Below are 16,055 nucleotides of genomic sequence, written 5' to 3'. Positions count from 1 at the left end.
TGCTTATTTTAATATATTGGAATGTAAATATAAAAAACATACACTTTTATTCAAAGGTTTGAGATGAGTAAGATTTTTTTTTTATGTTTTTGAAAGTCTCATAAGCTCACCAAGGTTGCAATTATTTGATAAAGTAAAAACTGTAAAAACAATAGTATTGAGAAATGTTATTACAATTTAAAATAAATGCTTTCTATTTACATATATTTTAAAATAAAATTTATTCCTGTGATATCAAAGCTGAATTTTCAGTATCATTACTCCAGTCTTCAGTGTCACATGATCCTTCAGAAATCATTCTAGTATGCGGATTTGCTGCTCAAGAAACATTTCTTATTTTTCTATTTTATTACTATTATCATTAACATTTTAGAATAATATTAAAGTAATCAAAACTAGTTATAGTGACCAAAATTGTTAAACAAAACTGTTTAAAGTGACTCTGTTTGAGCTTTGTATTTGTCTACATTTCAGCTCTGATCAGCTGATTCAGTGTGGTGCATCCTGGGATACGTTTTAAACAGTATTGAAGTTCACATCTGCAGTACGATGCACACTTGTTGATTTTGCTGCTCTATTTGTTCCAATCCATGCATTAAAAGAAATTCATTAAGAAATTTATATGTAGGCACAACTATTTCTCTAGAGAACTCATTTTAAGCATTTCAGCGTAATAATGTATGTAATGTATAATAAGTTTTTAAGATAATGAGAAACAGATTAAGTCCAGTTTGTCCAGTCATTTAACTAGTATTGTATACCCACGATGGATGTCATCACTTTACTATGGTATCGACACAGTACCTATTTATTGGGGAAACTGCTGTCTTCCCTCAAAACCATCTGTCTCTGTCATTACTAGTCAGAATTTGGTTTTGTGTAGTGAAAGCCAGTGAAAATTTATGAGATAAAAAGGAAATAAGCAAATGCTAAATTAATTCCTTTTACATATGCAGCCAGAAGCAGGTGAGCCTCATCTGTTTTAAGTGAGGCTGTTAAAGACTGTCTGCTTTTCTCTCCAACAAGAAAAAAATGAACACACATTTACGGTATGAATGAAGTGTGCACAAACACAGTGAAAGACACTCACTCATGTAACACGTGTGATTCCTCTGCCATTAAACTCTCATGTCAAGTAGGAACGGGAGGTGATGGTGTGACGTGAATTTAAAGTGCAGCACCTCAGAGATCAAATGAGAGCCATTTAGTTTCGTTCTCTTTGACATTGGCTTTCAAAACTTCTCAGTTACACACTCCCCTCCAGACCAGAATTGATAAAACAGAGAACCCAAGAGCTACTGAAGCAATAAGTCAGGAGAGGCCATGCATTACAGTGATTTTACAGTGGGTTTTATGTGCTTCATGAAGCTGGTGCAACAGAATAAATCACTGCAAAAAGTCATTATCTCTATCTGAATTTTTCCTTCACATCCTAAAATATATAAATTTGAAGTAAAAGTATTGTAGTACAGTATTAAGGCAAGTTGTCAGAGAATACACTACTGTTTTTTATTTTTATTTTAGGCTAGTAAGATTAATACACTATAATAATAATAATAATAATGATTATAAATCATCTCCACCACAAAAAAAAAAAATAATAATATAAATATAATAAATTATTTTTTAAGATTATTAAGAAGCGGTTATTTTAATTTCCAGTAATATTTCACAATATAATTGTTGTTACTATATTTTTGATCAAATAAATGCAGCCTTGGTGAATGTTCTTCACAAAATGTTGAATTTATGATTTTGTTTTTAAAGCATAAATCAAACATTTTGTGAAGATTGTCAGAATGTAAATTCAAACTCTTGTTGCTCCTAGTGCCTCAAAAGTGACACACTGCCTCTTTAAGACTCAGAACTAAATTTTTAATAGTTGTTTTCTCTTCACACAAGGACCCTTTGTGTCTTAAAGAACTTGAGCAGTATATGATGCGTGTTGATGTATATAAATGGAACTTATTAGGTATAGTTTGGAAATTCCATTCTTCCTTTTTCTCATTTTACCTCGGTCCAAGCATGTATACCATGCTCTCGTATTTCATATGAGCCAAAGTAAGTCATTACTTTTTATGATCCATCCTGAAGGAATCAAGTTTGTCAGCAAAGAACGCAGCCACTTCTCCTCAGTGCTGATGACGGTTCTCCTCACCTTCCCAGAGTTCCCCTCAACTCTAAAGGCTCCGTCCTCATCATTTAAAGCCTGAAGATTAGCACTCCCATAAATCACTTGCAGCCTGTCAGTCCATCCTAGCGCTATTCACGCTAAAATAGAAGTGGACGGGGCTGAAGGAGACATGACGATGGGCAGAGGGGCCTAAAGGAATGGTGTGACTTGACTGGAAATAAAGAAGATCAAAGAGACTTCCTGTTTTCAGCATGTGTCTGAGAAGTCTCTCTTTCACGATTAAAGTGATCAACAATCATTGCATCGTTCCATTCCCTTAACGGGACAGTAACATGGAGTCGGGCTCTTTCATCTACTGGGAACATGGATAAACACACAAATGACTCGTTGCCTTGTCCAAACCCTGCCGCCTGTTCTGGTGCCTGATTGGACAGAGTTTATGAAGGCAGCTGAGTATGACAAGCAGTCTCGTCTCAGGCCCAAAAGCACACTAGAGTGCCTTGGATCATTAATACCCTCTCAAAGCACACACATATGGCGTCTGGCTCTCTTGACAACCTGCAGCTCTCTCCAAGGTCTGACCGCTGCACCTGTCAAAGTGGGTTATGCCACACTAAGCTCTGCCACTTGACCCCTGCTCAGACTCACTGGAGTCTTCATGCCATCTTTGACCTCTGCCCTCAGTTGCCTGCTGTCTGGCCGTCAGTCTCCAAATGGCATGCATTGTTTTCTGTTGAGGCTGTTAGGACATGTTGTAAAATGCTTCTCTTGTGGCACTGCCATGTAATGTAATGAATGTGTGCTGGCTAATCTACCTGTTTGTGTGTGTTTGATAACACTACTAAAAAGAGCAGCTTAAACTTGATTTTTCATACTGGTTTATGCTGATTAGATGTGGTTTGCTGCTGGTCTAGTGTGAACCAGTATGGTCTTCTAGTAAAGCTGGATGCTTGTTGGGATAGTTGTGTTGGGAGATTTTTTTAAAAGTATAATAAATTGTTAAAATGCTTCTTTTTATTAAAAAAGTGATGTGTTAAGTTAGTATTACATTACTTTTCCTCATTGAAGCTAAATTAAACTCTTTCCTCAAGTGGAATTACTATGCTTGGCATGCAGCCATTATGCACATTAAAAATGCATTAGAAATGTATATTTTATTTGTAAATGCTGAATTCCACTGAAACAGCATTTTGACATTTTTAAAACATCAATTTTAAGGTGTTCACACATACTCTATTCCAACTTGTACACCTCTATTCCTTCCAGCATGGGAAGGGGGTGCTTTGAAATAGATCAAATAATTATGCATATATTATTTAAATAATACAAAAACAAATAATTAATATATAAATACATAGAAATGATTAGATATGTAGAAAAGGCATATGTGTTACTTATTTGGAAAAGTAACTGATATTTTGGTGTAAATTCATATTGTGTTCTGTTCTTGTATTATTTAACTTAGTTGCTTAACAAGTGTGTTACAAGTCCCAAGTGCTGGTTAAGACAGTTAAAGGCATAGTTCACCCTAAAATGAAAGTTGTCATCATTTCTTTCTGCTGAATATAAAAGAAGATAATTTGATTTAAAAAAATTTTTTGTCAAGTCAATGGGAACTAAAACTGTAGCTTTAAGAAGCCAGCATCCAAATACTCGGTTGTCATCATATCTAACAATCTGCTGAAGTAAAAGTCTTTCAGTGGTGTTCTGCTTGCGTTATGAGTGTGATCTTTGGATTTGGCTCATAAACGTAACCGTTGATGTATTGAAATGATAAGTAATGCCTGGGAAACAAGGAGTGAAGGTAGTTCACTGCAGCTGCAGCCTCTATCCATCCATTACCCATTCTTTTATAAAGAACTACCTTTTTTCCCAGAACCCTGCATGCCACTGCTAAAAAGCTCCTTTGAGAGTTCAGTCTTATCTGTCATCTGTTGTGGTTGTATGTAAAGCAGCTTTCACACCAGAGCATGATTAATAGCTCATTATACAGGCACCTCACATATAAGCGTCTCACCTTCTGACACTGTAAAGTAAAGACGGATGGTGCCACTAGCAGTCCCGGTCAGACCCCCCAGCCACCCTCGACCTCAATGGGTCGAGTGTCCGCATGCAGCCGCAGCTGTGTCTATAGATTACTGCCTTCATGTCTGCTCATTAGTCTGAGATAACAGACATGAATTAAATAGCTGTCATGTGCTCCTTACTATTAATAACAAACCAATTGTGGGCCGGCTCATTGCGGCACTGCTAGTGATCAGCTATTTACGTGTCTGGAGAGCAAAAACGTTGACATGCCAATCTAAATATTGATACCAGCGCGTGCTGTCTAATTGCTTCAACAGAAATGATGACATCTGATAGACCCTTGGGGGATTACAATCGATGTAAACATTGTTTGTCTGAATAATTATTGAGAATAATCTTCAGTTGAAATTTCAAATGACTTTTTTCAGCCAGTATATACGATGCTGATTCCTTTGTTGATTTTCAAAGGTCAGCATTTGAGGACGTGTTTAGGTCTATTCTCACTGTTTTCCTTTTCTTTCTTTTTGTTTTCCTAATGTTGACGTCTTGCACCCTTCAGGGAGAGCCTGGTTTCGCAGGCACCCCTGGACGAAAGGTAAAGGCCTGGTTTGGTGTGGTTGTATCTTAAACACATTTTGCTGTTCATATGAAATTCTTGAAGTGATGGAGGTTTTTCTGTCGATATGAAGGGTCAGGCAGGTGTTTCTGGTATCCCTGGAAAACGGGGCTACAAGGTACACCCAAATGTGTGCTGTGGATATTTCTTGCATAAGTGCTTGTTCTGATAATGAGCTTAAACCCTCAAACCAAGTTTTTAGATGTTATGTTTAATATTGATTAAACATAACAATGAATTTTACTCATTTTACCCATTTGCAGTTGCAAACCTGTATGACTTGGAACATACTGTAGTATTTAATTTTTGAAGATATTTTGCCAAATTCTTTTCAATTGAACGATATTGTCAAGCTTCAAAATGACATGCACCTTATTCTACCAACTTAACAGTGTTATTTTATGTAGTATTATGGTACTTATTCATATTTTGAGATATATTTTGTTTTCCTGTAAATATAAATTTTTAATTAAAACCATCACAAAGCATCACCAAACAACACAATTATTATTACCATAAGTGTGAATGTTTTTTAATGTTTTAGTTTTAATCATTGTAAAGTTTCACCTTTTTTTATTATTATTATTATTTTTTTTTTTTTTTATCCAAGGCAACATTTCTAATTTAAGTCTTTCCTCTAATAGTTAAAGAATGGTTAACATATTTTTTAAATCACCTTTAGTGTTCCATGGAAAAAGGACAGGGTTTTAGAACAAAAAAAAGAAAGAAGCCGAATAAAAATAACCAAATTTTTTTGGTAAATTGCACTGATTTGACTTTAATTACACATGCATGTCTAAAAAATTCTGTGAAGTGGTGACCAGACCATCTGCACACTGTGCTTTTTGTTTTTGAAGTCATAATGTCTCTGTTTCATTTCATTTTCAGATATTACTTTGTCTGTACTGAAGCTTAACAATGTGAAATTATTACGCTGTGGTTTCACTAGACTTTGTGTTCCATTTATTTTCATATGCACATACAAATGAGCATTAAATCTGCATGGCTTGCAGTGTTGCAAGGAATAGAAGACAGTCTGTTTAAACATTTTTAATGTGTTAATTGTTATGATTTAATTAGTGTTTCTGTTAAACAGAAGCCCTAGAAGGTGACCTCATATTTGGCCCACATTTGTTGTATTTCAGTGACCACATCTTTATTCTCGCTCCCTGTGTCTAAGTACCGCAGCTGTGGTGAATTAAAGACACTAACTGTAATGTTTCAAAAGGGGAATGGGAACAAGATGCTCACACTAGACTGTTTTATACACCTCCGTTATATAGAGTCGCATCTTGAATCTTTTGTTAACTTCTATATTGTTATTTATTGCTAGGGAGAGAAAGGCGAGCCTAGTGCTGCAGGAACTGGCATTAAAGGAGAACCAGGTGTCCCAGGACAAGCTGGGCCCAAGGTACCTACCCCTCATTCTCCACATTATATATGCTCCTTAATTTCTTTCTTAATGTGGTGTGACATGTGCAGTCTAATAAAATAAGCTTATGGTTTAGTAAGAAGTGAATTTCAGTTTTCATGTCTTTTTATAGGGTGAGAAAGGTGATCAAGGCATAAAGGTGGGCAACTGACATTTTATGAAAAAAAAGGAACAAACATGACAACTCTACATGAACTTGTTATACTTTAAATGTTTCTTTGGATAAAATAGCACAACTGATGTTTTTTTGTCTTGCAGGGTGATCCTGGCCGGGAAGGCCCATCTGGACCAAGGGTGAGTAGAGGCCATGTGCACAGTGTCAGGTTTGTCACTGACAGAGAAAACAACACAAGTCACCATATTTGTTTAACAGTGTGATGTGAATGGTTGATATCAGAAATAATGGCACATATTAATTGATTGTTTTCCCATTGATCCACAGGGTCCACCTGGGGAGCCAGGAAAAACTTTAATCAACAACAATGAAAATGTATGTCTTTATTTTTTATGTACATAGATTAATGTTACTTTGATTTAATATGATTTAGTTATAGTGCATATTCACTTCTATGCCTCACATAACTGATTCAACTGATTCATTTGTATTATGTGAAGGCACTAATTAAATTTTATTTGACAGGATATTCGCAATGTGCATTTAATGGTAAGTGTCGCTCTAAAAGCCTTCTCTATATCTTGTATTTATTTGTTGTGAAACCGTATTTGTTGGGAAACTGGATATTGTATGAGTACTTGAGCACATGAATAGATGAACAGACAACTACTTTCAGATGTTAAAGTATTTATAACTTTTTTATTATTATTATTATTTTAGGGCCCTCCTGGTCTGCCTGGACCTCCAGGGCTTCCTGGCACCCCCGGTTTGAAGGTAACTGACCAGTCTCTCTCATTCTTACCCTTTTTATACTCGGTGCATAACATTAGGAGAATTTCAGATTATATTCATATGAAATTCTGGTGAGATTTGAAGATGTTTTTTACGCAGCAATCATACTATGATTTTCCGACGTCACTGTAGACTAACTTGTTCTTTTGTATTAAACATCACCCCCACTCCCTTTTTTTTCTCAGGGTGATGTAGGACTTCCAGGTCCCCCTGGTCTTGATGGGGAAAAGGTAAATAATATATATTTTTTTTACAATAAATGAAACATTTTAGCCACTAATTTGCAATTAGTCCATTGGTGATAGCACCTGTTTACTTCTTAGGGTCCAAGAGGAAAGCCAGGAGAACAGGGACCCATCGGCCCTCCTGGACTTGAGGGACCACGGGGAGAAGGAGGAGTCATGGGCTTGCCTGGGACAAAAGGAGACAAGGGAGACATGGGTCCCTCAGGATCACCTGTGAGTGACTGTACCTGTCATGAACCCCATCATAAATAGTCTGACTATACCTGAATTGTTAAATAACCACAAAGGTCTTGTGCACTTTAACCCCTGAATGAAAGAATATTCTGATATGCCAAATATTATAATATTCAAAATATGTAAACATCATGTAAATGCATTAACGATTGCCAAAATTAACCAAGTTACACCAATATTTCAGTTTCAAGAAATTAATAAAATAGTTGGCATATATCTGCAAGGAAAAGCTTGGATTCGTGTAAAAATAATAAAGCATGCCCAGTATTTCCGAAGGAAATTTATATTTGGTGCCCCTCAAGCAAACAGATTGTTGTCATTGTTGACAAGACATGACTTGACTTTGGGATGCAGTGTATTGCCAGTTTGAATTCTGTTGAATTAATGGTAAAATTTGAGTATTCCTATTCTTTTGCTTTTTCATAATGTCTTCAGGGTCAAAAAGGTGAACCTGGGGAGAAAGGGGATAAAGCAGAGCTGGTATGTTCCACACTTTTTTGCTGTTGATTGCATATTTTAGAGGGTTTTATGGGTTTTCAATAGATAATAGAGCCTATGTGTTTCCTAAGTTGGGAAATGTCTTAATGGTGACTCCCCTAACTGTTCTGTCTCAGGTCTATGGGCCCGCTGGACCTGCAGGACCTGCTGGGCCAGTTGGGCCAATGGTGAGGACATAAATGCTTATGATAACAGCAGACATATTACAAGCATATCTGTGCACCTAAGTAGCATCAATGCATTTTTTCCCTTTTGATGGTACATTTATGAAGAGGAACTAATTTTAAACGACTCAAAATGTTTGAGTTTTGATTTGATTATTTTTTGCTTAACAGGGACCTCCAGGTTTGTCAGGACCAAAGGTAAGTATTCCAACCTAAGTCCCTTTTTAGTCCATAATTATTAATGTCTTATGCTAAACAAGGCATTACATTGCATGTGTTCTTTTCAGGGAGAACCAGGAATAGGCCTGAGAGGAGAGAAGGGATCACCTGGACAGAAAGGAGAGAAAGGAGACAGGGGCCATCTTGGACTCCCTGTAAGTACATTTCTGATTCTTATAATCCAGTGTTTGATACTTGATAAACATGCATTACATTTACAGTCAGTACAATGTAAGATAAAAAGCTGTCCGATATATAAAATCACTCATTATGAAAAATAACGAGTTCTTCATACCTGTGATACCAATGCATAATTAACTTTATCGTTTTCATACAACCTTGTCAACTGAATCAAGATGTTTTTGTCTTACCTGAGTGCAGCATTAATGGAAAAGCATGTTTTGTGTAAGCTATAGCCCCCCTTAATGCAAATATCAGTGTGCCGCTGTTTCGTGTGTCTTTGTAACTAGGTGTCCTGGTTCATGGCTAAGTGTCGTCACATTGCATGAATCAGTGGATGTCCACATTTGGCAATCATATATACAAGTGTTATCACGTAATCATCCTGTTGCAGTGTTTTATACACATTTTAATAGATTACCAACAAATTCCTGATGGTTTCAGATTAGTGTAACTAACTAAAGTTCATGTTACTACAGAATACTGTATGTGGTTTATACTTTTTTTCTCTCTGCTTTGTAAATAGCATGCTTTAGGTTTTGTTACTATGAATTTCAGGGGTCTTTTACTGACTTCTGGTGTATATCTATGGTGTCAAAGTCATTGATGAACTTATTCTAGTCATATCATCAATGGCACAGTAACTCCTTTTGTAAATCTGAGATTTAGAAACTGAGATATCAAAGTTTTCTTAAAAAGAAGACAAAAATACTGATTAAGTGAAAAAAAAAGATAAAATTAGTTAAATTAGTGTTTCAGCATAATGTTTTTTTTTTAAGCATAAATCTCACAACATTGTGTTAGATATATGCTTAAAGCAAAAATGGCAATGGGGTAAGAAAAATACTGCATTATGTAATTAAGTCAATTTCAAGCAAAATTCAATTTGTTTATTGATTTTTTACTGAAAACAAGATTAAAATACTGTTTAAGAAAATGCAGCATGGATGGGTAATGTTACCCTGACAGTGTGCTCTGTTCCATAACCTAATGAATCTAATCTCTCCTGGAATTTAAATTCCTCCTGTTGTTATTTTATCACCATTTATAGAGCTGAAATTAACTATTGAATGGACCAGTTCAGGTCTTGTTCACTAGCAGTCACACTGAAGTCACGTTATAAGGAGTTACTGCTGATCTCTCACATGTCACCCCTCCATCAAAACTAGTGTTGTTTTTATGTGGCACACGAGTCACTGCTTCACTCACCTCCCCCCACACTTCTCCCCTCCCTGTCCTCCACCTCCATCTCTCCTCTCGCTCTAACTCTTTACACACTGTCCAGGGGGCTCATGGTTTAGACGGCAGACCTGGTCAAGTGGTGAGTGGCGCAAGACCCGTTCCCATCATCCACCCCTCAATTTCCATCCATCCCTCTCTTGTTTCCCCCTCCGCAGTGTCTGCCTGCTTCTCTCTTTCTGTCTGTCTGCCTCTGCTTGAACTGTTGCTTGCTTGCTTCTACGTTTTTGTCTTTTCTGTGTTGTCTAATGGTCAAGGCCTTGTTTGGATCTCTACTGAGGTTGCATCAGCATGAGTATGACTTTGTTTGACTTTGTCCCTAAGCCTGTTTGGCTGTTGCCTCTTGCTGTTTAGAGAGGTACCGTGCTTGGTTGATTTCTCAACCTGTCCACACACGAGTGACTGAAGGGAAGCATGGCCAAACACTCATAAACATTTCTCTCTCTCTCTCTCTCTCTGAAATGCACTTTTCAGTTTTTATTTTTTTTGTAAAGTATGCACTTAGTGCTCTTCAAAAGTGAATATTCCCTTTGCATTTCATGCTGTCGCAGCCCTCTATACCTTTACATATATTTAAACATGCTTGACCTTTCGAAGGCTTAATTCGCTCCAAACTTCAGAGCTTTATTTCATTCCATGACAAGCTTTGATCTTGTAATGTCATACCAGGAGAGAGCATGATGGGATGCGGCTGCATGAACTATGATTTCATGGCATACAACTGTACATATGGCTGAGAAGCAAGATTTCCGAAAAAGCAAGATGTCTAACATCCCTTCTGTTGAATCCTCTTCAAGTCATGGGAGGAAAATAGAAGATGGATTTGCTGTTATATTTACTTGTGTGTCTGTTTATTTCTGCTTAGATCAACAAACTTTAGAGTATTGTGGAATTCCTCTGCAGATTGGTCCTCAGATGGCTCTATTTAAACATATAAGGAGTTTAAATTGCTCTTATTCGGCTCAGAAGAGTTTGTTGATCTATTGGTGCTCAACACTGATTAGTTTCTATCCTTTCTCTAAACTCTTTACCCACCGCCGTCCCCTCTGTTAAAGCTCACGCATGTCATTTTCTTTGTTTAAAGGGTCTGATAGGACCAGCTGGAGTGCCTGGGCCTGCAGGACCAAAAGGAGAAATGGTTAGTGCTGTATTTTGTTTGTAAAAACTATTTACCAAATCTGTGGGGCTCCAAAAATGGGTTTCTAGTAATATTTCATATTATGTAAAATGGTAAAAACCTTGATGCTGTAGATGTGAAAGAAAGCATCATGACAAGTCTCCAAATGAAATATAGTTTTGAATGAATTACAATTTATTGCATCAAGTTGCTCTGTGAGTGTTATCAATATTTCAACGGCCTCTTGTCAACCAATCAAAATCAAGCATTCACTGATTGTATAATGTCCAGTGTAATACAGTTCAATATAAAGCTTTTTTTACTTTACAGGGGGAAAAGGGTGATATGGGAGTAGCTGGACCAATTGGGCCTCAAGGCATCCCTGTAAGTGCTGTACCAGAGCACAATTTAACATTTCAAATACTGTATTGTTTCCATATCATGTATAAGTTCAGATGAAAAATGGACCATCAGTAACATCTCTCTCCCCCATGCATTCAGGGTTTAGTAGGACCACCGGGATTAAAAGGAAACCGGGTAAGATTATAAATGCGTTCTAGATCATAGTTTGTTTGTAGAATATGTTACTGTGACTTTGAGGGACAATAACATGAGTACACTTTCTTAAAATAAAAGGATGGACAAATTTCTAAACCAGCATGAAACTTTTAAGCATTAGCTACTGTTCATTATGAAATAACTGTGGTTATTTAATTTATTAAATTAAAAATTGTTATGCAATATTAATTGTAATTCTATATACACTATATATATATATATATATATATATATATATATATATATATTATATATATATATATATATATATATATATATAATATATATATATGAAACAAACAGAAGCATGCTTGGTAAGAAATTAGAATGGCTACTGCTTACTACTAGAAAATAAGTGTAAATATACAGTGAGGTCTAAAAGTCTGAAAATAAGAAAATGTAAAATCTAAAACGCTTAAACCTGAGATAAAACAGTTTTGGGATTTGGAAAAGTGAAAATACAAATGTTATGACATAAATAATGAGTAAAAAAATTGTTTCTCAGTCATTAATGAAATAATACAATTTGTGAGATCATGTGACTTTTTGTACACTAAAGCACAAGATGCACTTTAATTCTCAAATCATTATGAATGAAGCATTAAATTTATTAAATTAATAATTTAAATGTAAAAAAAAAAAAAAAAATTAGAAAAACTACAAAGTCTTTTGGATGTCACTATATATGTTAATTGATAATGGTTTAAACATATATTCTTATTCCAGAACAGTATATTTGTTAGTCCTTATATACATATATTTATTTGCAATTATTCTTTTTATTTTTGCAGTTCTTATTTTTTAGTGTAAAGACATATTTAGAGTATACAGACACATTTAAACAGACAAAAATATATCTTTTTGCATGATTAACTCTAAAACTGACATATGATGTAAATGGCTAAAGTTAAAATGTTCCAAGAGTTATTATAAAAAGAAGTACATTTGAATAGACCAGTGCTTCCCAAACCTGTCCTGGAGGCCCCCCTGCCCTGCAACTTTTGTATGTCTCCCTTATCTAACACACCTGATTCCACTCATCAGCTCGCAAGCAAACACCCCAATAACAAAAATTTCCTCATCTAATAACTGAAACATACAAAACTTGAATGTCAGGACATGTCTCAGGACCGGTTTGGGAAGCACTGGAATAGACCATTGCTTTTCCTATGCTTTCATCCTCCTAGACTGTATGCCATCTCCTATTAACACTAATTTCCTCAGTTAATGTCTGAATGTTTCCCACCTTGAATGTCAGGACATGTCAGTGCTCCTCCCAGCATCCTCCACTGGCGATGTAGTCCAATCAAACTGATCAGTATTGGATAATTCTGCTCAGTGGAAGGTGCTGTGGAGGAGCCTTGGACACGGTGCTGTTTTTACTCTTGTCCTTTCCTTGTCTTCCTCTCTTTTTTTCCACAGGTCTTCCTATCCCCTTTTCCTCCCCCTGCACCCTGGCCTGTGTCCGTGGCTCTTTTTGCTGAGTCGGGCCGGGTCGTCCTCTCTGTCCCCTTCTCACTCCCTGGCCTCCTCCTGCTCCTCCTGTATCCTAATGTTGTAGCCTGGGTTAATACTCCTCCTCTTCCTCACCTCATATCCTTCACTGACCTCCCTACCAACCTGCATTCATTTTCTCCCAATTGTTCTAATGCACAGAGTTCTTATTGTTCCACAAATCCTCATCTGGATCTATTTTGAAAGGGCACATAACCAAGCAATGTGGGAAAAGGCATTATGTCAGTGTGGAGCTCATTTTGACTTCCTGATGAGAGTATTTAGGAAAAACACTCCAGCCTGGAGCCAAAAGTTCAGAAACAGTTTTAAAGAATCGGTATTTGTCAAACAGTATTAGAAAATGAGCTCCATGTTGATTCACAATGTAATTCCACTTTGATTTTTTTTCTTCTTCCTCTGTTAAGTGTTAGAATAACAGTCATGATGAGGGCTGTGTGGAATGTTTAGAACTCTGTATCCTAGCTTGGATAGATCCTACTTTAGAAGACTTATAAAGCTTAAATGTAATAGTTTCCTCTGAAGAACCCTTTAACTTTGCGTGCAGACTTGAAGATAAATCATGAAACTCTCTAAAAGCAAAGCTGGTCTTAATTAGTAATAAAGAATAGGGATGCTGATTAAAACCGTTTTAGTGCCTCTTCAGCTTTTGTACATTAGCCTTTGTAATTATATTTCATTGACTCTAGAGTTCTATATGGAATCAATCACAGATTGCCTATTTATTGAAGCCAACATTTGATGGCTAGATCAGGGAATAAAAATATAGTGTTCGTTCTGTTCAGAAGTGATCACCCAATACGCTATTTACTGTGAAAATGTAGATATTTTTAGGCACTTCAAGTTGACTTGTTAAATTAAAAAGTGACAGTAAAGTATCATTTATGTTATAAAATATTTATATTTTATTCCATTTTTTATTGTTTCATTCTATTTGATTTATAAGTGCTGTTCTTTTGAACTTTCTATTCATAAGAGCATCTGATGAATAGAAATGAATCACAGTTTCCATAAAATAGAAAGCAGCACAAGTGTTGTCAACAGTTTCTAGAGGAGCAAATAGCCATATTCGAATGATTTCTGAAGGATCGTGTGACAGACTTAGAGAAATGATGCAGAATTTTTTATTATTATTATTATTTTTTGCATCACATGAATGAATTAATAATACAAAATTATTATTAAAACAGAATACTGCTGTTTTCCTGTATTTTTAATAAAATTAGTTTACTCTTGAGAAATAAGAATTCTTTCTAAAACGTAAAAAAAAAAATCTAATAAAATCGTACCATGTATGTTTGAATCGTAGCGTATATGTAAGGCAAAAAAAAAAAAAAAAAAATCTAAATGAAAGGTCAAAATGAAAATTTCATTAAAAAAATCAATGTTATATAAAATTGTCACTTACATGCATTCGACAAGATTCCACTGATATCAGTAGCCTAAAAAAACACAAAGAATAATAATAATTGTAATGTTTAAATTATGTGTATTGTGAAAAGTGCTATACAAATAAATGTGCATTGAATTAATCAAGTAAATGAAAGTCTACACACTAACCACACTGGCTGATCTCCTTCTCCTTAACCCCTCCACTTACCCTCCTTAAATGATCCCAATACTCATCATAGCTCCATTCAGAAACACAGCTAGTTTTAGAATGTCTTGTAGAACATCCAGAGTTTTTTACAGTTATTTATAGTGATGGTGCTTTTCTTACTAGTACTGCTAAAGTAAACTAGGAGGACTAAAGTCTGACTTTTTTGAATGCACTGTTGTTTGCAGGGGGAGAGGGGCAAGAAAGGCAACAGGGGGGCCAAAGGGGATAAGGGAGACCAAGGAGCCCCAGGATTAGATGCCCCATGTCCGTTGGTATGTCTTTCGTTCAACGTGCAGCACTAAGGCAAAAGGAGACTTCCCCAAAGCCACGTCTCCTTTTGTCTTTGTGTAATAAACACTAACAGATGCCTAGAAGAGTTCTGGTCGAAGTCAGTGAATTACGACGTACATTCATATATAGAGACTTTGTGCTCATATGTTACTCATGAATTATATAAGAATAGGATTTGAATAAAAAATAACTAGGCACCAGAACTCTCAAGGGGATTTTTGCTTTTCAGGATTAAGACTGACAGGAATATGGTTCTGCTGAACACAGTAGGATGGAGCCATTAGTTCAGTAACTAGTTCTAGTTGGACTAGTTGTGAGTCTCTTCCTGTCAGTCTTGGGTCCAGTGTGCTCTGGACCAATCAGATGCTGGAACAGAGCGGCAAGTGTGGCTGGACAACAGGATGTTTATATGATTAATTTCATGAACAGGGTTTCCGAGGCTTTAAAGGGGAGAAAGGTGAACCGGGGCTGCCAGGCCTGGATGGTTTAGATGCCCCGTGTCCCGTGGTATGCTGCTGTCTATCCCTTTCCTTATTCTGCATGCTTCCTGCATTCCAGAACCCATAATGCTTTCTAATTGCATAATGCTTCAGCACAGCCTGATTAAAGTCCCTGTAAAGTCAATTCTGAGAATTGTTTCTAAATGTATTATAAATGTTACAAATGTATTGCTGAAACACATTACAAAGACTGTGAATTCTGTAGTACTGAATAGTGGAGTTAGACCGTTAAACAGTTTTTCACCAATTCTGTGTTCAGGATATTTTGGGCGGGGCTAAAATGGTGGCTCGATGAAGCACTGGAGCCACCGATCATGGCCCCTCCCCTAACACTATAATAACTGTTGATGACGCACCGGAGCAAATATGTATGGCTTTGTAAATCCAATTAAGCTGCTAGGAGCATCCATTCAGGCTGTAGTGGTATTTGAGAGTTAAGAGGCAGCAGCTTTCCCACGAGTGGGCGTGGTTTCAGCGCAGTCAGCGGACACGCCCCCAGTGTTTGAGAGCAGAGGATACCAGCCATTTTTTGAGATTTTGATAACTTATTTTATGTACTTAGCAGATTTTTTTATCATTCA

The 16,055-nt window shown here is 36.3% G+C and overlaps 1 protein-coding gene across 32 annotated transcripts in view; it reads left to right on the top strand.

Annotated features, from left to right (window-relative positions):
* The window catches only part of LOC109094588 (collagen alpha-1(XIII) chain-like), a 96,298-nt gene that overhangs the window by 74,446 nt on the left and 5,797 nt on the right, over window positions 1-16,055 (top strand). For 15 of the 32 annotated variants that reach the window (XM_042768560.1, XM_042768559.1, XM_042768550.1 and 12 more), the window contains 19 exons: window positions 4,722-4,757; window positions 4,852-4,896; window positions 6,112-6,189; window positions 6,323-6,349; window positions 6,469-6,504; window positions 6,653-6,700; window positions 6,851-6,874; window positions 7,046-7,099; window positions 7,303-7,347; window positions 7,441-7,575; window positions 8,032-8,076; window positions 8,211-8,261; window positions 8,430-8,456; window positions 8,546-8,632; window positions 9,943-9,978; window positions 10,981-11,034; window positions 11,344-11,397; window positions 11,515-11,550; window positions 12,994-13,918. In XM_042768560.1, the coding sequence (XP_042624494.1) occupies window positions 4,722-4,757; window positions 4,852-4,896; window positions 6,112-6,189; window positions 6,323-6,349; window positions 6,469-6,504; window positions 6,653-6,700; window positions 6,851-6,874; window positions 7,046-7,099; window positions 7,303-7,347; window positions 7,441-7,575; window positions 8,032-8,076; window positions 8,211-8,261; window positions 8,430-8,456; window positions 8,546-8,632; window positions 9,943-9,978; window positions 10,981-11,034; window positions 11,344-11,397; window positions 11,515-11,550; window positions 12,994-13,269 (1,194 nt within the window). In that variant the 3' untranslated portion in view covers window positions 13,270-13,918. Of the gene's footprint in view, window positions 1-4,721; window positions 4,758-4,851; window positions 4,897-6,111; window positions 6,190-6,322; window positions 6,350-6,468; window positions 6,505-6,652; window positions 6,701-6,850; window positions 6,875-7,045; window positions 7,100-7,302; window positions 7,348-7,440; window positions 7,576-8,031; window positions 8,077-8,210; window positions 8,262-8,429; window positions 8,457-8,545; window positions 8,633-9,942; window positions 9,979-10,980; window positions 11,035-11,343; window positions 11,398-11,514; window positions 11,551-12,993; window positions 13,921-14,868; window positions 14,956-15,403; window positions 15,482-16,055 lie in introns of those variants that run through there. The other 17 variants (XM_042768555.1, XM_042768541.1, XM_042768546.1 and 14 more) reach the window with 11 other exon arrangements.

The sequence above is a fragment of the Cyprinus carpio genome, chromosome A13 (genome assembly GCF_018340385.1).
Source record: "Cyprinus carpio isolate SPL01 chromosome A13, ASM1834038v1, whole genome shotgun sequence".
Classification (NCBI taxonomy): Eukaryota; Metazoa; Chordata; class Actinopteri; order Cypriniformes; family Cyprinidae; genus Cyprinus; species Cyprinus carpio.
This window is presented reverse-complemented; position numbering and strand designations above follow the sequence as displayed.